The sequence below is a fragment of the Anolis carolinensis genome, chromosome 2, assembly GCF_035594765.1.
Source record: "Anolis carolinensis isolate JA03-04 chromosome 2, rAnoCar3.1.pri, whole genome shotgun sequence".
Classification (NCBI taxonomy): Eukaryota; Metazoa; Chordata; class Lepidosauria; order Squamata; family Dactyloidae; genus Anolis; species Anolis carolinensis.
This window is the reverse complement of record NC_085842.1, coordinates 19,817,459-19,843,494: the sequence shown is the minus strand read 5'-3', so window position 1 is coordinate 19,843,494 and position 26,036 is coordinate 19,817,459. Positions and strand designations below refer to the sequence as shown.

At 41.3% G+C, this 26,036-nt stretch overlaps 1 protein-coding gene across 2 annotated transcripts; it reads left to right on the top strand.

The window, feature by feature from the left end:
• The first annotated feature begins 4,682 nt into the window (after positions 1-4,682).
• Positions 4,683-17,371, top strand: LOC100559031 (oocyte zinc finger protein XlCOF6). 2 transcript variants are annotated; one of them, XM_062973332.1, is made up of 6 exons: positions 4,683-4,799; positions 8,439-8,905; positions 9,073-9,166; positions 10,381-10,457; positions 10,544-10,664; positions 13,792-17,371. In XM_062973332.1, exons 2-6 carry the CDS (start codon positions 8,591-8,593, stop codon positions 16,266-16,268), a joined length of 3,084 nt encoding a protein of 1,027 aa, XP_062829402.1. In that variant the 5' UTR covers positions 4,683-4,799; positions 8,439-8,590; the 3' UTR covers positions 16,269-17,371. The 2 variants fall into 2 exon arrangements, with proteins under 2 accessions (XP_062829402.1, XP_062829403.1); XM_062973333.1 differs by lacking the exons at positions 4,683-4,799; positions 10,381-10,457 and having other exon boundaries at positions 8,882-8,905.
• The last annotated feature ends 8,665 nt before the right edge of the window (positions 17,372-26,036 follow it).

Sequence of the window (26,036 nt, the reverse complement as noted above, 5' to 3'; positions counted from 1 at the left end):
TTTAATCGTTAGCATTAGAAAATGCATTTTTCCCACTGTCGTATTGGGCTTTCCACTGATACAAGGGTATCATCAATTTTATATAAATCAAATAAATCAATGTTATATATACAGTATTTATATATCCTATTCCTTTTATCTAATTATATTAGATAAAATTTCCATTACTATTGCAAACAATATTGGGGAAAGGGAGCATCCTTGCCTTGTACCTCGTGTTATAATTATTTTTTCAAGGCCATCATTTATCATCACTGAGGCATAATTCTTTGAATATATCAATTAAGCTTCCATCTAACGGCCTTAAGTCTACATCATCCCAGAGCACACAGAAGCTATTTGCGGGACGCATCCAGCCTGTGGTCCATATGTTGTACAAGCTTGCCTAGATAGATCGGAGTTGCTTGGCCAGATTCAAATTTTCAAATATGGCAACCACAGTTTAGAAAGCCTAATGAACAGAAAAGATTATATCAGTTCCATGGAGATATTGCACAGGGTTCAGGGACAAGCAGCCTTCCAAGGAACCTGCACTTTACCTGATCCAGTCTGACTGAAGCTGTGCCAAAAGTATTGCAATCATGAAATGATGCATCATGTGTTGTCCATGTCGTTGTTCCATCTCCTGTGAAGGACACAAAAGCAGAAAGGGTGTGTTATGCAGCCACTCTTCTATTTCTGCATGAAGTCTTTCCATAGTCATTAAAACACAAACAAAGTTGTATCAAGTACAGGCAAGGTGGAGGTGACAAGAAACTCGAGTAGCTGTAAGATTAGGAAGGAGGACCAACATCTTGCAACAAAGGAACAAAGAGAAAATGAACTGGAGGAGAGAAAGGGAAACAGGACTGGTTGTTAGTATTATCCTCAGTTCACTTTATAATGCCACGTTTTGGTTCTTCCTTTCATATAGACCCAAATTTCAAAACACTATGGGTTCTCAAAGCAGCTTTTTATTCCAACTTGGCCAAGGAAACAATAATATAAAGGCATTTAGGTATTCATCTGTACTTTTTTTACTGAAGCTGAAGGAAGTTTTTCCAGCGATGGCCATCAATGATATAGTCTGAGACAGGAAGGAGGAAGAAGCCCCAAATGGGCTCAAGCCTCCAAGGCTGTCTGGTGGGCAAAATAACAACCCATTGAAGCTAACTTTCCATTTGAGCATTCCTCCATTATCTACTTGTAGTTTCAAAGTACCAAATATATATAACTGTTTCAGTGCAGCAACTCACAAAACCCACATATTTTTAGCATGCCTGAGAGGAGAGAACCCCCTGAGGGAAAACCAGTTAGAAATACCAATAATTGTGGAGGAAGAAATGAATGGAGAACATATTCTGAGATTACTGTCCACACTTCAGAGGAATTCTGGGGGAAGGGGGGCATGCAGTTCTACTTAGGAAATATATATATTCCCAGCCTTTTCAAAATTCCAGAATGAAATGCTCTCACCTGCTGTGCTTCCTGCTTCTTGTTCTCTGCCTGACTCAGGAGGGAGCCTTCTGCCAGGGCCACCGCCTGGGAACTGGTCTCTGCCCCACATTCTCTCACCCAGGACGACATCTCAGGGGGAAGGAGGGTCAGGAACTGCTCCAGGACGACCACGTTCAACATCTGGATCTTTGTGTGGCATTCTGGTTTCAGCCTCTGGAAGCAGAGAGTGTAGAGTTGGCTGCAAAACTTCCTGGGCCCTTCAAATGTTTGCACTGTAGAACTATGCTCAGTGCTTCTTTTCTCAGGGTGTGCTGTGCAATTCCTTTCTGGAATGTTCCACCGCTCTCAGCCTGAACAGAAATAAGACCACCTTTGATTGGTCACAGTTCCAAAAAGAGAGAGTTCTCTTTTGGATAGACTACCCTGAAAGGTAAAAGGCTAGAACTATTATTGGGCCGGAGACTTCAACAAAAAAAGCAGCATTGTCTTGTCAAAGGCTTTCATGGCTGGACTCACTGGGTTGCTGTGCGTTTTCCAGGCTGTAAGGCCATGTTCCAAAAGCATTCTCTGGATAAAAGAAAGAATAAAGAACTAATTGAGATCAAAACTGCAATAGAAGGTAAAGAGAAAGAACTGAAGGAGTCTCCAGAAGATCCCCAGATCATAAGAAAATTAGAGATACTTAAAAAACAGAAAAACAATTTAGAATTGGAACAAATGGCTAAACAATTGAAGTGTGTTAAACAAAATGTTTTTCAAAATGCGAATAAACCAGGGAGATGGCTGGCAAGAAGGATAAGAAAGAAAAAACAGACCCAACAAATTTTATCTGTTAAAAATGGAGAAAACACCCTGACAACGGATAAAGAAATATTGAATGAATTTAGGGATTTTTTATAGACAGTTATATTTAGCTGATAAAGTAGAGAAAGAAGTTATTGTGAAATATTTGGAGAAATCAAATCTTCAAAAGATAACAGATGAACAGAGAGAACTTAATAGAGAGATTTCAGAACAAGAAATTTATAAAGCTATAAAATTGATGGATTCAAATAAATCCCCAGGTCCAGACGGGTATACAGCAGGTTTTTATAAAACTACGAAGGAAGAAGTTACCCCATATCTGAAAGAGATAATGAATCGAATCTTAAACCAAGAAGAAATTCCAGAATCATGGAAGTATGCTAATATTATAATGCTACATAAAGAGAATACGGACAGGCAAGATGTCAAGAATTATAGACCCATCACCCTTTTGAACACGGATTATAAGATTTTCACAAATATTTTGGCAACCCGCCTAAAGAATTTTCTTAGTGAATGGATTCACGAAGATCAATCTGGCTTTCTTCCCAATAGACATTTAAAGGACAATGTTAGGAATATTTTAGATTTAATTGAATACAGTAGAGTCTCACTTATCCAACATTCGCTTATCCAACGTTCTGGATTATCCAATGCATTTTTGTAGTCAATGTTTTCAATATATCGTGATTTTTTGGTGCTAGATTCATAAATACAGTAATTACTACGTAGCATTACTGCATATTGAACTACTTTTTCTGTCAAATTTGTTGTATAACATGATGTTTTGGTGTTTAATTTGTAAAATCATAACCTAATTTGATGTTTAATAGGCTTCTCCTTAATCTCTCCTTATTATCCAAGATATTCGCTTATCCAACGTTCTGCCGGCCCGTTTATGTTGGATAAGTGAGACTCTACTGTACTACGAAGCAAACCCTCAAACAGAAATTGACTACAAATAAAGATGAATTTACAGTAGCAACATTGTCAGAAATTAAATCCATAAAAAGTTCAATCCTTGCTGCCTAGAGAAACTGCTGTGGATCTGGGCGGGAGGCAGACTGCGTTGGATAATCCAGAATGTTGGATAAGTGAATGTTGGATAAGTGAGACTCTACTGTAGTATTAAGACAGAAACTTTACAAAGAAACACATTATTGCTGAAGGGGAAATTGTTTACAGTCCCATGTTTTACAATCATTATACAGTAGAGTCTCACTTATCCAAGCTAAATGGGCCGGCAGAAGCTTGGATAAGCAAATATCTTGGATAATAAGGAGGGATTAAGGAAAAGCCTATTAAACACCAAATTAGGTTATGATTTTACAAATTAAGCACCAAAACATCATGTTATACAACAAATTTGACAGAAAAAGTAGTTCAATACACAGTAATGCTCTGTAGTAATTACTGTATTTACGAATTTAGCACCAAAATATCGTGATACAGTAGAGTCTCACTTATCCAACGTAAACGGGCCAGCAGAACGTTGGATAAGCGAATATGTTGGATAATAAGGAGAGATTAAGGAAAAGCCTATTAAACATCAAATTAGGTTATGATTTTACAATTTTTTTTTTTCGTGTCAGGAGCAACCGGAATTGCTTCTGGAGTGAGAGAATTGGCCATCTGCAAGGACGTTGCCCAGGGGACGCCCGGATGTTTTTTGATGTTTTTACCATCCTTGTGGGAGGCTTCTCTCATGTCCCCGCATGGAGCTGGAGCTGATAGAGGGAGCTCATCCACACTCTCCCCAGGTGGGATTCGAACCTGGCAGCTTTCAGGTCAGCAACCCAACCTTCAAGTCACTTAGTCCACTACGCCATCTGGGGGCTCCTATTTTACAAATTAAGCACCAAAACAGTAATTACAACATAACATGACTGCGTATTGAACTACTTTTTCTGTCAAATTTGTTGTAAAACATGATGTTTTGATTTTACAAATTAAGCACCAAAACATCATGTTTTACAACAAATTTGACAGAAAAAGTAGTTCAATACGCAGTCATGTTATGTTGTAATTACTGTATTTACAAATTTAGCACCAAAATATCGTGATATATTGAAAACATTGACAACAAAAATGGCTTGGATAATCCAGAAACTTGGATAAGCGAGGCTTGGATAAGTGAAACTCACTATAGTTGAAAAAAAGCTCATGGAATCAGATCTAGATGAGGCCACAAGGGCCATTGAATTAAATTACAGACTTACAGAAATATACAACCGAAGCACTCCTGACAGATGGCCATCTAAAAAGGAGAAAGGAGGCTCCACCAGACTTTCAGGCAGCAGCCTATTCTACTGCTGGACAGCTCTTACCATCAAGAAGCTCTTTCTAATGTTTAAGTGGAGTCTCTCTCCCTGCAGTTTGAATCCATTGCTTGTTGCCTTGGCTCCGGAAGGAGACGCGGAGGCTTCTGGGAATTGTAGTCCACCCCTCTGCCTAGGCGGCGCTCTTGGCCCCGCCTCTTCCGGCTCGAAGCTGAGCCCCGCCCCCTTCGGAGGGATTTGCTTCATTGGAGGGAGGCCTTTCGGTCCTCGCAGCATCAGGTGGGCTGGGAGTAGAGGGAGGGGTCTGGGCCTGGCACCCACCCAATGCTCCTTTCTATGAACTTGGGCCCTCCCTCCAGGTGTTTTGGACTTCAACTCCCAGCATTCCTCACAGCCTCAGGCCTCTTCCTTAAGCGGCTGAGGGGGAAAAGGAAGAGGCCTGAGGCTGTGAGGAATGCTGGGAGTTGAAGTCCAAAACACCTGGAGGGAAGGAGTCCTATTCTTGACCCGCATCTTCTTCCATAGTGAGGACATTGGTTTCCAGGTGGAAGGCAGTTGCCCTCCATTCATGCCTCTTCAAATTCCACAGCACTGCTGGTCACAGCTGACCTCTAGTTAGAGCGCTCAAAGCTTCCCAATTCTTAGTGTCTATGCCACAGTTTTTAAGGTTGGCTTTAAACCCATCTTTAAATCTCTTTTCCTGTCCACCAACATTACGTTTCCCGTTCTTGAGTTGGGAGCATAGCAACTGCTTTGGAAGACAGTGATCGGGCATTCGGACAACGTGTCAATGAAACAGGAAATAACACTTTCAAACCAGGGACAGAAAAAAAATCAAGTTTTGTTACATTGCAGTGTTTTGGAGTGATTGGTGGTTGTGGTGCTACCGTGTTTCCCCGAAAATAAGACACAGTCTTATATTATTTTTTGCTCCCAAAGATAATCTAGGTCTTATTTTCAGGGGATGTCTTATTTTTCCATGAAGAAGAATTCACATTTATTGTTGAACAAAAAAATGAACATTTATTATATACTGTTCAGTAGTTGTCATCATAAACCAGCATAACCAGACAAACTGTGAATCCTATCAATAATTTCTTGTTACTACTGTAGAGTCTCACTTATCCAAGCTAAACGGGCCAGCAGAAGCTTGGATAAGCGAATATCTTGGATAATAAGGAGGGATTAAGGAAAAGTCTATTAAACATCAAATTAGGTTATGATTTTAAAAATTAAGCATCAAAACATCATGTTATACAACAAATTGGACATAAAAAGTAGTTCAATATGCAGTAATGTTATGTTGTAATTACTGTATTTACGAATTTAGCACTAAAATATCACGATATATTGCAAACATTGACTACAAAAATGGCTTGGATAATCGAGAGGCTTGGATAAGCGAGGCTTGGATAAGTGAGACTCTACTTATCTACTTACAATATTTCCATGTACAACACTTTATGGTACATACATTTATCGATCCTGCATGCTCTGGTGTTCTGTTCGGCGGGCATGCTTCCAAACAAAAACTTTGCTAGGTCTTACTTTCGGGGGAGGCCTTATATTTAGCAATTCAGCAAAACCTCTACTAGGTCATATTTTCTGGGGATGTCTTATTTTAGGGGAAACGGTATGGATACTCAGGAATAAGTAGGGATTCGCTCCCCTGGGGAAATTAGGCAAGCTACCACCTTGGCTGCATTTAAGAAGAGCCTTAAAACATGGCTCTTCACTCAGGTCTTTGGATAAGAGCCCCCCCATCTGTATGATAAAATGTTGTTTTCGGTGTCCTCGTTCTGATTGGTTGCACCTTGCTTTGCCAATTTTCTGATATAATCACAGGGTCCATCCCACTCCAAATCTTCCACGACTTTGTAGCACTTTATTAACTACCTCATGTTTACAAAACACACTTAGCGCACTTTTGCCCAGTTCGTTTTTATGATTTTATCACTGTATTTTAATATGTTTTTACCAATGTTTTTGCTATTTCTATGTTAATGTTTATTCCTTTTGTGCGCGGTTTTTGCTGTTTGGTGTGTTTTATGTCCCTTACTGTATTTGTTTGGGTTTTCGCCCCATGTAAGCCACCCTGAGTCCCTTCGGGGAGATGGAGGCGGGGTATAAGAATAAAGATTATTATTATTTATTATTATTCAGGCTGTCATTGTTGAGAATTGAAGGTGGAAGCCCCCCAATACCTCTTCACTATCTAGGATGGCGCTGTTGGCAGTAGATTTATTGTTGTTGTTGTTGTTGTTGTTGTTGTTATATATTTATTTAATAATATGTTCCCAGAAGGTGTTGTTGGTGGACACCTGCTCGGCCAAACAGCCATTGTTTTGTAGGGTCCCACAGGTCTCAGTATTGTCCCCCATGTTGTTCAACATATACATGAAGCCGCTGGGAAAGATTGTTCTGAGTTTTGGAGTTTGATGCCATTTGTACGCAGATGACGTTCAACTCTATCATTTCTTTACATCTGCTGCTAAGGAGGCTGTTCAGGTCCTGAACCAGTGCTTGGCAGCTGTGACAGTCTGGATGAGGGCAAACAAATTGAAATTGAATCCAGACAAGATATAGGTACTCCTGGTCAGTTGTAAGGCCGAACAGGGTATAGAGCCAAAACTAACAAAATTAATTTCTGTAGCAAAAAATAGGAAGCATTATACTTAGACAGACAAAGTTCACTGCCCAGCTATAGGATGGGTGGCACATGGCTTGAAAGCAGATAATCTGGATTTTGTATGGCAATGTAGAAGGGGTTTTAGTTGACCACAAACTGAACACCAGTTAACAGTGTGATGTGGCAGCTAAAAAAGCCAATGCAATTCTGGGCTGCATCAATAGGATCTTGATGAAGGACAGTGGTAGTCCCACCCTCGTCTGCTTTGGTCAGACCTCACCTGGAATAACCCTGTGTCCAGTTCTGGGCAAAGCAATTTTAAAAAAGGATATGAACAAGCTGGAAGGTGTCTTGCGAAGGGCGACCAAAATGATGAAAGGTTTGGAAATCATGAATCCCTATGAGGAATGGCTGAGGGATCTGGGTATGTTTAGTCTGGAGAAAATAAGTTCTGAGAGGAGACGTGAGATCAGTACTTAAAATATTTGAAAGGATGTCACATTGAGAAGAGGGCAAGCTTGTTTTCTGTTACTCTAAAGACCAGCATACAGAGGAATGGATTCAAACTGCAGGAAATAAGATTCCACTTCAATATTAGAAAGAACTTCCTAATGGTAAGAGCTGTTTGGCAATGGAATAGGCTGCTGCCTGGGAGTTTGGTGGCATTTTCCTCTCTGGAGGTTTTTAAGCAGAGGCTGGATGGCTATCTGTCAGGAGTGCTTTGATTTGTGTTCCTGTCTGGAAGAAGGAGGTTGCACCATAGTCCTTGTGGCGTCTTTCAACTCATATGATCTTATGATTTTGGACTCCTGTGATTCTTTGATTTTGGTCAATAATGGGAGCACTGCAATAACAAACTATAAATTAATTTAATGACAACCTGGACTGTCCCTGGAATATGACCTGGATTATGTGATTTTAATTCTTGTTTTAATGTTATGTTTTAATTGGTTGGTTTTAATGTTTTTGTTTATTCATTGATGTATGTATACATGTGGCATTGAATTGTTGCCTTTGTAAGGCTGCCTTGAGTCCCCTTTGGGTTGAGAAAGGCGGGATACAAGTATGGTAAATAAATAAATATGTGTTCCTACATAGCAGAGAGTTGACTGGATAACTCTTGTGGTCTCATCCAGCTCTAGGAATGTACGAGACATTTCCAGCTTGAAAGTTATTGTATACCATCACCATAGTATGTGAGAATGTAAATAATAGTTCTGTCACTGAACACCTTTTTTTCTTTGTTGAGGTCTCTATCTTAATAATAGTTTCAGTATTTTGCCTTGCAGGACAATCTGGGAAAAAAAGAAATTTTTTGAGACTTTGACCAGCCAGTGATGGAAAAAAGAAGAATCTGCTGAGCTTGAATTAGGAAAACTGCCTTCTTGCTGTTCAGGCTGAGTGCACTGGAGGATTCTGGGAAGGAAGGGCACAGCCCAACATGAGGAAAGAGGTGCTGGGTTCAGATCTCTGTCACCAACTCTTCAGGAAGTTCTGCTACGAGGAGGCCAACGGCCCCAGAAAGGTTTGCAGCCAACTCCACCACCTCTGCTGCCAATGGCTGAAACCAGAAAAACACACAAAGACTCAGATGCTGGACCTGGTAGTCCTGGAGCTGTTCCTGGCCAGCCTTCCTCTGGAGATGGAGAGCTGGGTTCGGGAGTGTGGGGCGGAAACCACTTCCCAGGCCTTGGCCTTAGCGGAGGGCTTCCTTCTGAGTCAGGCGGAGGAGGAGGAGGAGCAGGAAGTGCAGCAGGTGAGAGCGTTTCATTCTTTTACTTTCAAAAAGCTAGGATTATTTATTTTCTAACAGATTTGTTTAACCCCCTTTCATGAAACTTTCTTAAGTGTGGACCTGGTCTTCTTCCATTATTTTCCTGATCCTCATTTATTGGTCTTCCTGACTATTTCTTCCCATTGCAGAACTTGGTTTTGAGAGGAGCAGCTGAGGCAGAGAAGGGTCGTTCTGAAACTGAGTGGATCCTTCCAGACCGGGACAGAATCTCCACCTCAAGAGGTAAGACGAAAGAAGGCTCTTAGCTCTCTTCATCCCGGCTTCCTCATCTCAAATATACTGAAGACATGTTAGAAGTATGAGTTGAGTTGTTATATATATATATATTCATTCAGCATTTTGAAGTCACATGTGGGTGAGGGAAGAAAGAGAAAATTATTATTATTGTTGTCATTGTCATCCCCCCCAAAATTGGGAGTCAAAGTAGTTCACAATTTGAAAGCATAATAAAATAAACATCCAAAAAGTAAATATTAGAGTACAGACAGTCTCCCAGTTACAAACATCTGACTTATAAATGACTATAGTTAAGAGCGGAGGTGAGACAATGGGAAGTGAGAGAAATCTATTTCTAGAAAGGGAAATTCACATCTGGAAGATTATTATTATAGCAAAAGGGGTCTCCGCTGAAGTTTTATCACCAATCTTTGTTTTCACAACAAGCCAACATTTTCAAAATGCAATGATGATAAAGACAGAAAGTGAAGTGAAACCTTCTGAACAGGAGCACAGACACCAAAAGAAACACCACAGGGTGTTCACCCTTCCCTTTGCTAGCCAAAGCTAATATATATGTATTTATTTGGCTGGTCTTACACTTAACATTTTAGATGTTCTGACTTACAGGGAGGGAAAGGGATTTTTTTTGGAACCCATAACGGTAAGTGATAGTGTGGATACTGAATCCATGAATACGTAGGTCATACAATCTTTATGAGCCTTTCCTTTCTCTGCCTTCTATACCACCTTCATTCTTTTCACTCCAATTTTACCCTTCTTCAGCCAGTCCCCAAATTTAAAACATTCAAGCTGTTTTAAAGTAGAGTTTTATTTGTTTTTTAAAAGTTGTAAAAGGTTGCTATCAGTTGAAATGTTAACATTCATTTTGAATGACCTCAGAGACCCTGTCTGCTTGAGAGTTAGTCAGCAGAAGCTTCAAATAGATAAATAAATAAATTCATTTCCTGGAGGCAAGTAGTTTTCTCTTAGCCTACCCTTACTTTTGTTGCTTTAAATATACAAGACTTAAATATACAAGTTACAAGACTTAGATGCACCTTCCACTTTTGGAGCTGTTCTGAGTTTCCTGCCACCTTCAACTTGTATGTGTTTGCTTTATTTGTGTGTGTGTTTTAATGACTAAGGGAAGACTTCAGTGAAAAATAGAAGGGTGGCCATGTGACTCACCCTTTCCCCTTTTGTGTTCTTTACTACAGAGGGAACAAAGGCATGGACAACCCACACAACACCATCTCACAATACCTTTGGTATAGCTTCAACCAGATTGGAGCAGGTAGGGAGCAGGAGCCTTGGAGGACAAAGACATCAACCCCTGAGTTTGAGAACTAGCAGTGCTTCAAGTAACTTTTCTTTCTCCAGGTGACCTTTGAAGAGGTGGCTGTGTTTTTCACGGAGGAGGAGTGGGCCTTGCTGAACCCAGGACAGTGGGCCCTGCACAGGGAAGTGATGCAGGAGAATTTGGGCCTGGTGTCCTCTCTGGGTAAGTCCAACAGGTCTAATTTCTAGGGTTTGATCACTAGAAGTCCTAAGCCGACATAACATTTTCCAGCTTTGGTCATATTGTAATCTAGTGCTGTACCAATATGTTTTGGTAGAGAAAAGACCTTGTAAATCTACAACTTCCATGGTTCGGAGCATTGGGCAGTGGCCGTTATGGTGGTGTCAGGCTGCATTAATACTAGAATATAGATGCACATTTGGAGAAAAGAACAGCCATTTAAAAATATTTGAATCTATGCCATGCAGAAGATAGAACAAGCTTATTTCCAGCTGCTCCCAAAACTAGAACATCAAGTAATTGATTCAAATGGCAAGAAAGGAGATGCCACCCAAACCTTAGGAGGAATGTTCTGATAGTAAGAGCTATCCCACAGTAGAATTACATTATCATAGATTATTCTCCTACTTTGGAGGGCTTTATACAGAAACTAGCTGTGCCCGGCCACGCGTTGCTGTGGCGAAGTATGGTGGTATGGGAAATAAAGTATTGAGGAATTGGTGGTAGTTATGGTAAAGGGTAAAGGTTTTCCCCTGACGTTAAGTCCAGTCATGTCTGATTCTGAGGGTTGGTGCTCATCTCCATTTCTAAGCCAAAGAGCCGGCGTTGTCCGTAGACTCCTCCAAGGTCATGTGGGATGACTGCATGGAGCGGCGTTACCTTCCCGCCAGAGCAGTACCTATTGATGCACTCACATTTACATGTTTTTGAACTTCTGGGTTGGCAGAAGCTGGGGCTAACAGTGGGGGCTCTCTCCGCTCCCCCAATTCAAACCTGCGGTCCAGAAGTTCAGCAGCTCAGCGCTTTAACATGCTGTGCCATCAGGGGATATTATTTCCTAAAGGTTGTGAATATACAATATTTTTGATTGTTTTTTTTTGTTTTTGTTTTTTTGTCTGTTGGAGGCAAGTATGAATGCTGCAATTAGGAAAAATGATTAGGATGTAATGGCCTTGCAGATTTAAAGCCTAGCTGTTTCCTCCCTGAGTGATTTTTTTGTTGGGAGGTGTTAGCTGGCCCTGATTCTTTCCTGTCTGGAATTGCCTTGTTTTCAGAGTGGTGTTGTTTGCAATATTTTATGTGCTTCTACTGTCTGTGGCCCTGAGAAAACAGAGGATTGGCCAGACTTTGATGATGAGAATACTTTGTTGGGAGGTGTTAGCTGGCCCTGATTGTTTCCTGTGTGGAATTCCCGTTTTCAGAGTGTTGTTCTTTATTTAGTGTTCTGATTTTAGAGATTGTATTGTTCTGATTTATTATACCACATAAATTTTTATATATTCTGATTTTAGTGTTTTTGAATACTTGGAGCCAGATTGTATTCATTTTCACGGTTGACCGCAACACAATAATAATAATAATAATAATAATAATAATAATAATAATAATAGTAATGATAGTAATGATAGTAATAATAATGACTTTGGTAATACATAGTGCTTCACTGCCTTCTCAGCTTCCTTTCTGGAAGAATCCTTTCTTGGGAGGTGTTAGCTGGCCCTGATTGTTTCCTTTGTGGAATTTCCAATTTCCTTGCTTTATTTACTTTCTTTATTTCTTTATTACTGTCCTGGTTTTAGAGATTATATTGTTCTGCATTATTCTAACCTAGAAATTATTTCATATCAAAGTAGAATCTCACTTATCCAACATTCGCTTATACAATGTTCTGGATTATCCAACGCAGTCTGCCTTTTCATAATCAATGTTTTTGTAGTCAGTGTTTTAAATTCATTGTGATATTTTACTGGTAAATTTGTAAATACAGTACAGTAAAGTCTTACTTATCCAACATAAGTGGGCTGGCAAAATGTTGGATAAGCGAATATATTTGGGTAATAAGGAGGCGTTAAGGAAAAGCCTATTAAATATCAAATTAGGTTATGATTTTACAAATGAAACACCAAAACATCATGTTAGACAACAAATTTGGCAGAAAAAGTAGCTCAATACGCAGTAATGCTATGTAGTAATTACTGTATTTATTAATTTAGCACCAAAATATCACGATATATTGAAAACATTGACTACAAAAATGCGTTGGATAATCCAGAATGTTGGATAAGCGAGTGTTGGATAAGTGAGACTCTACTGTAATTACTACATAGCATTACTGCGCGTGGAACTACCTTTTCTGTCAAATTTGTTGTATAATATGATGTTTTGGTGCTTAATTTGTATAATGATTACCTAATTTGATGTTTAATCAGCTTTTCCTGAATCCCTTCTTATTATCCAATATATTTACTTATCCTGCTGGCCTGTTTACGTTGGATAAGTGAGACTCTACTGTATATTGATAATCTTATATTATCTGCTCAGAACTGGATTATATGAGGCCCCTTCTTCACAGCTGTATAAAATGCCCACTGAAGTGGATTATATGGTAGTGTGGAGTCAAGATAATCCAGTGCAAAGCAGATAATATAAGATTCTAAATGGGTTATATAGCTGTGTGGAAGGGCCTTGAGTCTACACTGCCATATAATCCAGTGCAAATTAGATAATCTGTGGAAGAAGCCTAAGTGAGGCCTAAATCTGCCTGTCCCCTAACTGAAACCTGGCTGTCCCTTGGTTGCTAGGCAACGAAGTGGGCAGAGATTAGTCCTCTAAACTGGCAGCAATTGGATAAAAACAATTATTGCTCTCCCTCTAATTAGGACTTTATTTTTCTTTTCTTTTTGTTGTATCAACCCTGAGGCATGTGTGATGGGTTGTGTTGTCAAATTTCAAGGTTGGGGGGCCTGTAGTTTTGTTGCTTTGTCCACTGCCCTGATGCCATCACTCTTTTATATATATAGATGTGATGACTATCTCTCAGGAATACTTTCACGTCCTCTTTGCTTGGCACAGATTGGATTAGATGGCTTTTGTGGGCTCTTCCAATCCTGTGATTCTGTGTAAAAGGCTAAAAGAGAATGGGAAAATTTAAGGACAACAGTGGCAGAATATTTTGTCCGAAACCTCTCTTTCTGTGACAAAATATTAAAAAGATGATTATCGAAAGTTTTCTTTTAGAATGATGAATAAACCATTTAAGATAAAATGGAAATGGATGGTGTCACTCTGTCTCTGTAGGACTCTGACGATCCCCCCCCCCCCTTTTCAGGCGGAGAGGAGCAGTTGGGTGAAATTGAAGGGAAACCATTCAAGGCATTGTCCAGAGGATCCAAATGTCAACAAATGGAAAAGAATGGAAGAAACCCTGACTCACAACAGAAGGGAAAGAACACAGCATCAACTTCTGGGGTCTGTGGAATCTCAGCCCAAGAAACAAGACAAAAAGGAATAGGAAATAATATATACATTTGTCTTCTGTGTGGGAGAAGCTTCTGTTTTAAAGCAAGCCTTAACTCCCATGTGAGAACTCATACATGGGGAAATCCTTTCAATGATGGTGAGTGTGGAAAGACCATCAGTGTGAGAAAAGCCCTAATATCCCATCGAAGAATGTACTTGAGGAAGAAATCATTTAAATGCTTGGAATGCCAAAAAAGCTTCCGTAGGAAGGCATACCTTGCTTATCACCAGGCAACTCACACCAGACAGAAAACATTTAAATGCTTGGAGTGTGGAAAGAACTTCAATCAGAAGTCACTCCTTATTTATCATCAAAGAAGTCACACAGGAGAGAAGCCATTTAAGTGCTTGGAGTGTGGGAAGACCTTCCATCAGAAAGCTCTTCTCAGTTGTCACCAAGTGACACACAAAAAGGAGAAAGTCTTTCAGTGCTGGGAGTGTGGGAAAGGTTTTGTCCAGAAGACGCACTTAATGCGCCATCAGGAGTCTCACACAGGGGAGAAACCATTCCAGTGCTTGGAATGTGGGAAAAGCTTCAGCCGTAGGCACACTCTCTCAAGCCACCAAGCCATTCACACAGGGGTGAAACCATTTGAATGCTTGGAGTGTGGAAAGAGCTTCAAGCGGAAGACAGAGCTCACTTCTCACCAAAGAGTTCACACAGGGGAGAAACCATTTCACTGCTTGGAATGTGGAAAGAGCTTCCGACGGAAGATATACCTCACATATCACCAGGCTGTCCATACTGGACTGAAGCCATTTAAATGCCTTGAGTGTGGAAAGGGTTTTATCCAAAAGACACACCTTGTTTGTCACCGAGCAATTCACACGAGGGAGAAGTCGTTCAAATGCTTTGAGTGTGGAGAGAGCTTCAGCGAGAAGTCACTCCTCATTCATCATCAAAGAGGACACACAGGGGAGAAAGCCTTTAAATGCTTGGAGTGTGGAAAGAGCTTCAGTCATAAGTCACTCCTCACTTGCCATCAAGTAGTTCATTCAGGGGAGAAACCATTTGAATGCTCGGAGTGTGGAAAGTGCTTCAGCCGGAAGACGGAGCTCACTAATCATCAAAGGACTCATTCAGGGGAGAAACCCTTTCAGTGCTTGGAGTGTGGAAAGAGTTTTAGCCGGAAGACAGAACTCACTTACCATCAGGCAACTCATACTGGGGATAAGCCGTTCAAATGCATGAAATGTGGGAAAAGTTTTGTTCAGAAGAGGTGCCTCATTCGTCATGAAGTAACTCATTCAGGAGAGAAGCCCTTTAAATGCTTGGAGTGTGGAAAGAGCTTCAGTCGGAAGGCACTCCTCACTTCTCATCAAACTATTCATACGGGAGAGAAACCCTTTAAATGCTTGGAGTGCGGAAATGTTTTCCGTTGGAAGATAAACCTAATTCGTCACCAAGCAACTCATATAAAAGAGAAACGTTTTGGATGCTTGCAGTGTGGAAAGAGCTTCAGTCAGAAGAAGTATCTCACTTGTCACCTAGCAACACACACAGGACAGAAACCATTTCAGTGCACGCAGTGTGGATATTGTTTTAATCAGAAGTCACACCTTATTCGTCATCAAGCAACTCACACTGGGGAGAAAATGTTTAAGTGCTCGCAATGTGGAAAAAGCTTTAGTCAAAAGACTGACCTCACATATCATCAGAGAAGTCATACAGGGGAGAAACCTTTTCAGTGCTTGGAGTGTGGAAAAAGCTTCAGTAGGAAGACACACCTGACTTGCCATCAAAGGATTCACACAGGGCAGAAACCTTTCACATGCTTGGAGTGTGGAAAGAGCTTTAGTCAGAAGGCAAACCTCACTTGTCATCAAAGGCGGCACACGGGGGAGAAGCCCTTTCAGTGCTTGGAGTGTGGAAAGAGCTTCAGTCAGAAGTCGCTCCTCGTTCGCCATGAACAAAGTCATACCGGGGAGAAGCCGTTTCAGTGCTTGGAGTGTGGAAGGAGCTTCAGTCAGAAGTCACGCCTCGTTTATCACAAAAGGAGCCACACCGGGGAGAAACCATTTCAGTGTTTGGACTGCGGGAAGTCCTTCAGTCGGAAGGCAGACCTCACTTGTCATCAACGTAGTCACAGTGGAGAGAAACCATTCCAGAGCTTGCAGTGCGGAAAGAGCTTCAGCCGGAAGACAGAGCTCACTTGCCATCAAAGAATTCATACCGGAGAGAAGCCATTTCGCTGCTTGGAGTGTGGGAAGACATTCATTCAGAAGACGCACCTCACGCATCATCAAACAACTCACCTCAGGGAATACCAATTTCCATTGAAGTAGAGACATTATAGAGCCCATGGAGCCCTACTGTGGCATTAGCAGCTTCTTTGGAGCTCTGCAGGACTTTAGTGCACTGTCATAGCTGTCATTTTTGCAAATAGAAGCCTCACCCTGGACTTTCCACAAATATATAAACCTTCCTTGCTTAGTTTCTCCATACCTCACAACCTCTGAGGATGCCTGCCATAGATGTGGGAGAAACGTCAGGAGAGAATACTTCTGGAACATGGCCATACTGCCCAGAAAACATACAACAACCCAGAAGCCACATTACCTCTCTTCCATTCACCTTTGATAACATTTATATAGAGACTGGCTGTGGTGCAGCTGATTAGTAAAAGGTAAAGGTTTCCCTTGACGTTAAGTCCAGTAGTGACTGACTCTGGGGGTTGGTGCTCATCTCCATTTCTAAGCCGAAGAGCTGGCATTGTCCATAGACATCTCCAGGTCATGTGGCCAGCATGACTGCATGGAGCGCCGTTACCTTCCCGCCAAAATGGTACCTATTGATCTATTCACATTTGCATGTTTTCGAACTGCTAGGTTGGCAGGAGCTGGGGCTAACAGTGGGTGCTCATTCCGCTCCCGGGATTTGAACCTGGGACCTGTTGGTCCGCAAGTTCAGCAGATCAACGCTTTAACACACTGTGCCACCAGGGGCCCTGGTTAGTAGCCAGCTGCAATAAATCACTACTGACCGAGAAGTCATGAGTTTGAAGCCCGGGTCGGATTGAGTGCCTGACCATTAAGTAGCCTAGCCCGTTGTTTACCTAGCAACCCGAAAGACAGTTGCATCTGTCAAGTAGGAAAATGTAGGGACCGCTTATGCAGGGAGGCTAATTTAACTAATTTACGTCACCATAAAAAATGTACAGTATGCGTGTGGAAGATGAAGTACTCCATCAAGGACTTGGTGTCACAGTGGATGATGAAGCAGCAGCTCCCCCTGTGGCTTTGTGTGTGTCGTATGTCTAATGGCATTGAATGTTTGCCATGTAAATGTACATTGTAATCCACCTTAAGGCCCCTTCGGGATGAGAAGGGCAGAATATAAATACTATAAATAAATAAATATTGGGGCTGGGAGACATCCCCTAACAGCATTTTCAACTGTGTTTTGAATCCTGCTTTGGCCGTAAAACTGTACATTTGTACCATCATTGTGTCTGAGTAACTTACTCTTAAACCCTCAAAGATTTACTTATGACCTGCAGTCCACACACTATCCTGCATTTTACTTCAGTGCGTGGAGTGTGGAAAATACCTCAATTGGAAGACCAATCACACCTCTCATCAAGAACTTTGAGAGAGAGGAAACCGTGTAAGCATTTAGCAGGTGTAAAGTGCTATAGTAGGAAAGGCTCCTTTACTTCAGCTGAAAGAAGTGACAAAAGGCCTGAGTTTTTATCCTATTTTAAACTAATATATTAAATGTAAAGTAATCGGTTCTTTTTTCAGGTATGCTGAAATTGTTGTACATGATATTTAAGAATATGATAAATAAAATACTGTAAAATGTATAGCAAACAGTTACTCTAAAACCATTTCAAGTTTATAATTATTAGATAATGCACAAATTGGGTAACAAATATTGTCCTCATAGAATCATAAGAGTTGGAACAGACAACAAAGGCCATCAGGTCCAACTCCATGTCATGCTATCCTTATCTATATATATAAAAGAGCGATGGAATCCTGGTGACTGACAAAACAACAAAACTACAGGCCCCCAACCTCAAAATTTGACAACAAAACCCATCATCCACGCCTCTAGGTTGATACAACAAAAAGAAAAGAAAAATAAAGTCCTAATTAGAGGGAGAGGAATAATTGTTTTTATCCAATTGCTGCCATTTAGAAGGCTAAGCTCTGCCCACTTGCTCTCCTAGCAACCCACTCAGCCCAGGGGACAGGCAATTAGGCCTCTTCCACACTGCCTATAAAATACAGAATATCAGATTTTATTATATGGCAGTGTAGACTCAAAGCCCTTCCATAGGGCTATATAACCCATTTATAATCTTATATTATCTACCCTGAACTGGATTATATTGACTCCACACTGCCCTATAATCCACTTCCGTGTGCATTTTATCCAGCTGGGTAGAAGGGGCCTCATATAATCCAGTTCTAAGCAGATAATATAAGATTACAAATATACAGTACAGTCTCACTTACCCAACATAAACAGGCCGGCAGAACGTTGGATAAGTGAATATGTTGGGTAATAAGAAGGGATTCAGGAAAAGCTGATTAAACATCAAATTAGGTAATCATTATACAAATTAAGCATCAAAACATCATGTTATACAACAAATTTGACAGAAAAGTAGTTCCATGTGCAGTAATGCTATGTAGTAATTACTGTATTTACAAATTTACCACCAAAATATCACAATGAATTTAAAACACTGATTACAAAAACATTGACTACTAAAAGGCAGACTGCATTGGATAATCCAGAACATTGGATAAGTGAATGTTGGATAAGTGAGATTCTACTGTAATATGCAATAATTGCTGTGATAGAATAATACAGAACAATATAATCTCTAAAACCAGGACAGTAAATAAAGAGCAACACTCTGAAAGCAGGAAAATTGGAAATTCCACAAAGGAAACTAGAGAGATGGCCGAAACTAACAAAATGAAGTTCAACAGGGACAAATGCAAGATATTTCACTTCGGCAGAAAAAAATGGAATGCAAAGATACAGAATAGGGGACGCCTGGCTAGACAGCAGTACATGTGAAAAAGACCTTGGAGTCCTTGTGGACAACAAGTTAAACATGAGCCAGCAATGTGATGCAGCTGCTAAGAAAGCCAACGGGATTTTGGCCTGCATCAATAGGGGTATAGCATCTAGATCCGGGGAAGTCATGCTACAAACTACAGGAAAGGAGATTCCACCTGAACATCAGGAAGAACTTCCTCACTGTGAGGGCTGTTCGACAGTGGAACTCTCTTCCCCGGACTGTGGTGGAGGCTCCTTCTTTGGAGGCTTTTAAGCAGAGGCTGGATGGCCATCTGTCGGGGGTGCTTTGAATGCGATTTCCTGCTTCTTGGCAGGGGGTTGGAGTGGATGGCCCGTGAGGTCTCTTCCAACTCTACTATTCTATGATTCTAATAATAATATAATAACTTTATTCTTGTATCCCGCCACCATCTCCCTGAAGGGACTCGGGCCGGCTTACAACAGGGACAAGCCCAACACAACATAACTTTACATAAAAACAGTGGTTTAAAATAGTAGTTAAAGGTTGTATATTAACTGATGTCATGGCCTATGGCTGGTACAATAAACCATTCATTCATGTCAGCTAGGCAAATACATGGCTGTAAATGAATCATATTTTTCAAAAACACTTGAGACTCGATGAGAAATTCATCAAAAACCTATAGCAAAATGTGCTGCAGGATGCAGTTATTAAGGGATAGTATGACTAACATTTATGATGATGGTTATTATGTATATTTTTATTATGTTTATTTATACCCTGCTTTTTCTCTCCATAAGGAGACTTAAAGTGTGTTTTCGAAGGCTTTCATGGCCGGGATCACAGGGTTGTTGTATGTTTTCCGGGCTGTCTGGCCATGTTCCAGAAGTATTCTCTCCTGACGTTTCGCCCACATCTATGGCAGGCATCCTCAGAGCGTGTGACACAGACACACAACATTTATGCTGTATACACACACACACACCTATCTATACACTTAATAAAAGTGAAAACATGTGGGCATGTATGTGGCAGAAGTGTCCATTTACACTAGTGGTTCTCAACCTAGGATCTCCAGGTTTAGCCTACAACTCCCAGTTTACCAGCTGTTAGGATTTCTAGGAGTTGAGAACCACTGATTTACACAGACAGGCTTCTACCTACACAAACAGCTATAGTTCCCAATGGGCAGGAGACACCCATGGCCCTCCCTCCAAGAAACATTGTAGGTTATAGTGAGCGCCATGAACCAACTGAACATACTGCAAGGGATTGGGATAATGGACCTTGATTTTGGGAGTTATAGTTCCCTCCATCCAGAGAAACAGTGACCCCCACCAACAATGGACTGGGACCACACTTAGCACAGAGAAGCCCCATGACCAACTGAACATAATGCAGGGGTTTAGGGGCATGGACCTTGATTTTGGGAGTTGTAGTTCACCTGCATCCAGAAAGCATTGAACCCAGCCAACGTCACATCTGAACCAAACTTGGCACACAGACCCAACATTATTTATTTATTTACTATATTTATATCCCGCCCTTCTCACCCCAAAGGGGACTCAGAGTGGCTTACAAATTATATGACGGCCACATTGTTGTCGACCGCACTTTAGGGGATCGGGCCCTTAAGGAGAGACCCGACCCGGTCCTGAGGGAACGGACCTTGGCGAAGCCAAAAGGAGAATATAAGCCGCAATACAACCTGAAGCCTGAAATGAAGAAGGTCCGCCAAAGGTGAAGGAAAATCCGCCAAGGAGTCTTTATTGAGCAATTCAGCTGAAAAGGACGCTAATAGCGATCATTCAATCTACTAGCGTAACATGTGTTTCAAATAAAGCCATATTTATACAATATTTTGGTCTGACAGCCCTTTGAATTTCCCGCCCCGCTCCTCCGCCCATCTGATCGCGGATAGGCTAGAGGGTTGAACGAGGCGGGCTTTCGTTTCCCGCCTTGCTCCGCTGGCCCAATAGGGAGCTGCTTTTTGTCCCCACCCGGGCCAATCGGGAAGGGGAAGGCGGGAGTTATTGGAACAATGAAGTGACAGGACAGGAAATATCAGATTAATCCTGGCCCAGCCGATTTCTAAAGGAATTAATGGCACCCATCAAGGATGTCCGGGGTCCTGTCACGTTCACAGATGGTGTCAGGGAGAAGTGAAGAAGGGTGGTGATGAGCCGTCATTGACGGGCTCCACAGGGGTGCCTTCCTGAGGCGTCCTGGCCTGGGATATGACAATGTTTGCCTTGGGGCCGAGTCACCTTTAGGAATTTGGTGACTCAAGCCCTATATTGTCCATGCGATCGGAATGAGATTGGATTAAACTGTGGCAGATTATCCTTTTGTTTTTTGGGAAGGGAGGTTTGGGTCATAGGGCTAAGGTTCACGTTGGGGTCATAATGTTTCCCATTTGATTTCATGATTTGACAATTATATGGAATAGAATGAAAATTAAAATATAGTTGGAACATAAACCCTGCTGGGAAGAATACATATTTTCCGGGGATCCCAAAGAGTACAAATACATATAGGCAGATAGATAGATTTCAAGGAAATAAAGAAGAATCCATAAAGGTGGGTGACATTGCATAAAGGGGAATCATGAATGATATAAACAATTGAAAACATTTGATAAGAACGAAGTTTACAACATCTGGGGAACCCAATATAGAAGTGGAGTTCTAGCAGCATGATTTCACAATTCAGGAAGTTAGCCCAACGATTAGAAGTTCATACAGCAGTGAGTCATGAGAGTGTCCAAGTACATAGAATATGAAAATTCACAAATACATGAGGAAAAAGAGTTCATAAGGAATTCATAGAGATGGCATGGGAAGGGGCACATGTGGGTTGTAGTCTTTGGAAGTATAAGATTTCATAAGTCCAGGGATAGGTCTGGGGAAGAGTGTTCTTCTCCTTCATAAAATTATGAAAGTATGAATGAAACGTGGAGGGCACCCGTCCGGGCACCCCCTGGCAGCTGTAGATAGGGTAAGGGTTCTTGGAGAACTATGTTTCCCCAGCGAGAGAGCGATCCCCCCATCCCCAGTCCACAGAAAGGGGCTAGGGATCTCTTAAAACCATTCCGCGGGCCGCGGGGAGAGGAAAGTCCGGGATAAGGCTGGAGGAGGGCAGTCGGTCCCGTTTGACAGTCAGCTGTTGAGGTGCCGAAAACTGGACCGATTTCGGTTCCGCTGGTTGTCTTCGAGTCAGGAGCCTTAGAAAGGGTTAGGACTAAAAGAGGAGCGTTCTAGGGGTAATTTTGATAGAGATATGAGCCGATTTGTATCGTCCGCCATATTAATCTATGGCGGAGAAACCTCAGCCGGAGTTAAAGGGACAGGAGAGAGAGAGAAATTGCATGCGGAGGAAGGAGTCAGAGAAAGACACAAAATAACCAGATAGAGAGTGTTATTGTTAAAATAAATGCTACTTTTATTGGAGGGTTTTGTTACATAGATCAGGGAAGGGGAAAATGAAGAAAGAAAAAAGTCTTTTAATAATAGTCTGCTGCGGTCCCGCTTCGTTCCTTTGGTGAGTGATCTACGGAACTCTCCGCTGCGTTTTTAAATTAATTTAAAAGCCGGGGTTTCGGTTATCAACATGACCTTGGAGGTGTCTACGGACAACACCGGCTCTTCGGCTTAGAAATGGAGATGAGCACCAAACCCCAGAGTCGGTCATGACTGGACTTAACGTCAGGGGAAAACCTTTATTTATTTATTTACAGTATTTATATTCCACCCTTCTCACCCCAAAGGGGACTCAGGGCGGATTACAATGAACACATATATGGCAAACATTCAGTGCCAACAGATAAACAACATATATAGACAGACTCAGAGGCATTTTTAACATTTTTCCAGCTTCACGATTCCGGCCACAGGGGGAGCTGTTGCTTCACTGTCCACTAGTGGCTGTACTTCCTCATTCCTTTCCTCGTGTTTTGCTGGCAGTTTTTTTATGATGTTGTAAATTAGTTAAATTAGCCTCCCGCATAAAGTGTACCTAAATTTCCCTACTTGACAGATGCAACTGTCTTTCGGGGCTGCATAGGTCAACAGCAAGCTGGGCTATTTAATGGTCGGGGGCTTAACCCGACCCGGGCTTTGAACTCATGACCTCTCGGTCAGTAGTGATTTATTGCAGCTGGTTACTAGCCAGCTGCGCTACAGCCCGGCCCTTTACAATATATTATATTACTAGCTGTGCCCGGCCACGCGTTGCTGTGGCGAAATATGGTGGTCCTCCAAGGTCATGTGGGATGACTGCATGGAGCGGCGTTACCTTCCCGCCAGAGCAGTACCTATTGATGCACTCACATTTGCATGTTTTTGAACTTCTGGGTTGGCAGAAGCTGGGGCTAACAGTGGGGGCTCTCTCCGCTCCCCCAATTCAAACCTGTGGCCTTTCGGTCCAGAAGTTCAGCAGCTCAGCGCTTTAACACACTGCGCCATCAGGGGATATTATTTCCTAAAGGTTGTGAATATACAATATTTCTGAATTGTTTTTTTTCCCTGTTGGACACAAGTATGAATGCTGCAATTAGGAAAATGATTAGGATGTAATGGCCTTGCAGCTTTAAAGCCTGGCTGTTTCCTCCCTGAGTGAATTTTTTGTTGGGAGGTGTTAGCTGGCCCTGATTCTTTCCTGTTTGGAATTCCCTTGTTTTCAGAGTGGTGTTGTTTGCGATATTTTATGTGCTTCTACTGTCTGTGGCCCTGAGAAAACAGAGGATTTGCCAGACTTTGATGATGGGAATACTTTGTTGGGAGGTGTTAGCTGGCCCTGATTGTTTCCTGTGTGGAATTCCCCTGTTTATTTACTGTCCTGGTTTTAGAGATTATATTGTTCTGCATTATTCTATCCCAGTAATTATTTCATATTAAAGTAGAATCTCACTTATCCAACATTCACTTATACAATGTTCTGGATTATCCAACGCAGTCTGCCTTTTCATAATCAATGTTTTTGTAGTCAGTGTTTTAAATTAATTGTGATATTTTAGTGGTAAATTTGTAAATACAGTACAGTAGAGTCTCACTTATCCAACATAAACGGGCCGGCAGAATATTGGATAAGCGAATATGTTGGATAATAAGGAGGCATTAAGGAAAAGCCTATTAAACATCAAATTAGGTTATGATTTTACAAATTAAGCACCAAAACATCATGTTATACAATAAATTTGACAGAAAAAGTAGTTCAATATGCAGTAATGCTATGTAGTAATTACTGTATTTATGAATTTAGCACCAAAATATCACGATATATTGAAAACATTGACTACAAAAATGCATTGGATAATCCAGAACATTGGATAAGCAAGTGCTGGATAAGTGAGACTCTACTGTAATTACTACATAGCATTACTGCGCATGGAACTACTTTTTCTGTCAAATTTGTTGTATAATATGATGTTCTGGTGCTTAATTTGTATAACGATTACCTAATTTGATGTTTAATCAGCTTTTCCTTAATCCCTTCTTATTATCCAACATATTCACTTATCCTGCCGGCCTGTTTATGTTGGATAAGTGAGAGTCTACTGTTTATTGATAATCTTATATTATCTGCTTAGAACTGGATTATATGAGGCCCCTTCTTCACAGCTGTATAAAATGCACACTGAAGTGGATTATATGGCAGTGTGGAGTCAAGATAATCCAGTGCAAAGCAGATAATATAAGATTATAAATGGGTTATATAGCTGTGTGGAAGGGCCTTGAGTCTACACTGCTATATAATCCAGTGCAAATTAGATAGCCGAAGTCTGCCTGTCCCCTAACTGAACCCTGGCTGTCCCTTGGCTTGCTAGGATTTGGTTGCTAGGAGACGAAGTGGGCAGAGATTAGCCCTCTAAACTGGCAGCAATTGGATAAAAAAATTATTGCTCTCCCTCTAATTAGGACTTTGTTTTTCTTTTCTTTTTGTTGTATCAACCTGGAGGCATGAATGATGGGTTGTGTTGTCAAATTTTGAGGTTGCGGGGCCTGTACTTTTGTTGTTTTGTGAGTCGCCGTGATGCCATCACTCTTTTATATCTATAGACTAGCTGTGCCCGGCCACGCGTTGCTGTGGCAAAGTATGGTGGTATGGGAGATAAAGTATTGAGGAATTGGTGGTAGTTAAGGTAAAGGTAAAGGTTTTCCCCTGACATTAAGCCCAGTCATGTATGATTCTGAGGGTTGGTGCTCATCTCCATTTCTAAGCCGAAGAGCCGACGTTGTCCGTAGACTCCTCCAAGGTCATGTGGCATGACTGCATGGAGCGGCGTTACCTTCCTGCCAGAGCAGTACCTATTGATGCACTCACATTTGCATGTTTTTGAACTTCTGGGTTGGCAGAAGCTGGGGCTAACAGTGGGGGCTCTCTCCGGTCCACCAATTCAAACCTGCGGCCTTTCGGTCCAGAAGTTCAGCAGCTCAGCGCTTTAACACGCTGCGCCATCAGGGGATATTATTTCCTAAAGGTTGTGAATATACAATATTTCTGATTGGTTTTTTTTTTGTCTGTTGGAGGCAAAATGATTAGGATGTAATGGCTTGCAGCTTTAAAGCCTGGTTGTTTCCTCCCTGAGTGAATTTTTTGTTGGGAGGTGTTAGCTGGCCCTGATTGTTTCCTGTCTGGAATTCCCTTGTTTTCAAAGTGGTGTTGTTTGTGATATTTTATGTGTTTCTACTGTCTGTGGCCCTGAGAAAACAGAGGATTTGCCAGACTTTGATGATGGGAATACTTTGTTGGGAGGTGTTAGCTGGCCCTGATTGTTTCCTGTGTGGAATTCCCCTGTTTATTTACTGTCCTGATTTTAGAGATTATATTGTTCTACATTATTCTATCCCAGTAATTATTTCATATTAAAGTAGAATCTCACTTATCCAAGATTCGCTTATACAATGTTCTGGATTATCCAATGCAGTCTGCCTTTTCATAATCAATGTTTGTGTAGTCAGTGTTTTAAATTCACTGTGATATTTTTGTGGTAAATTTGTAAATACAGTACAGTAGAGTCTCACTTATCCAACATAAACGGGCCGGCAGAACG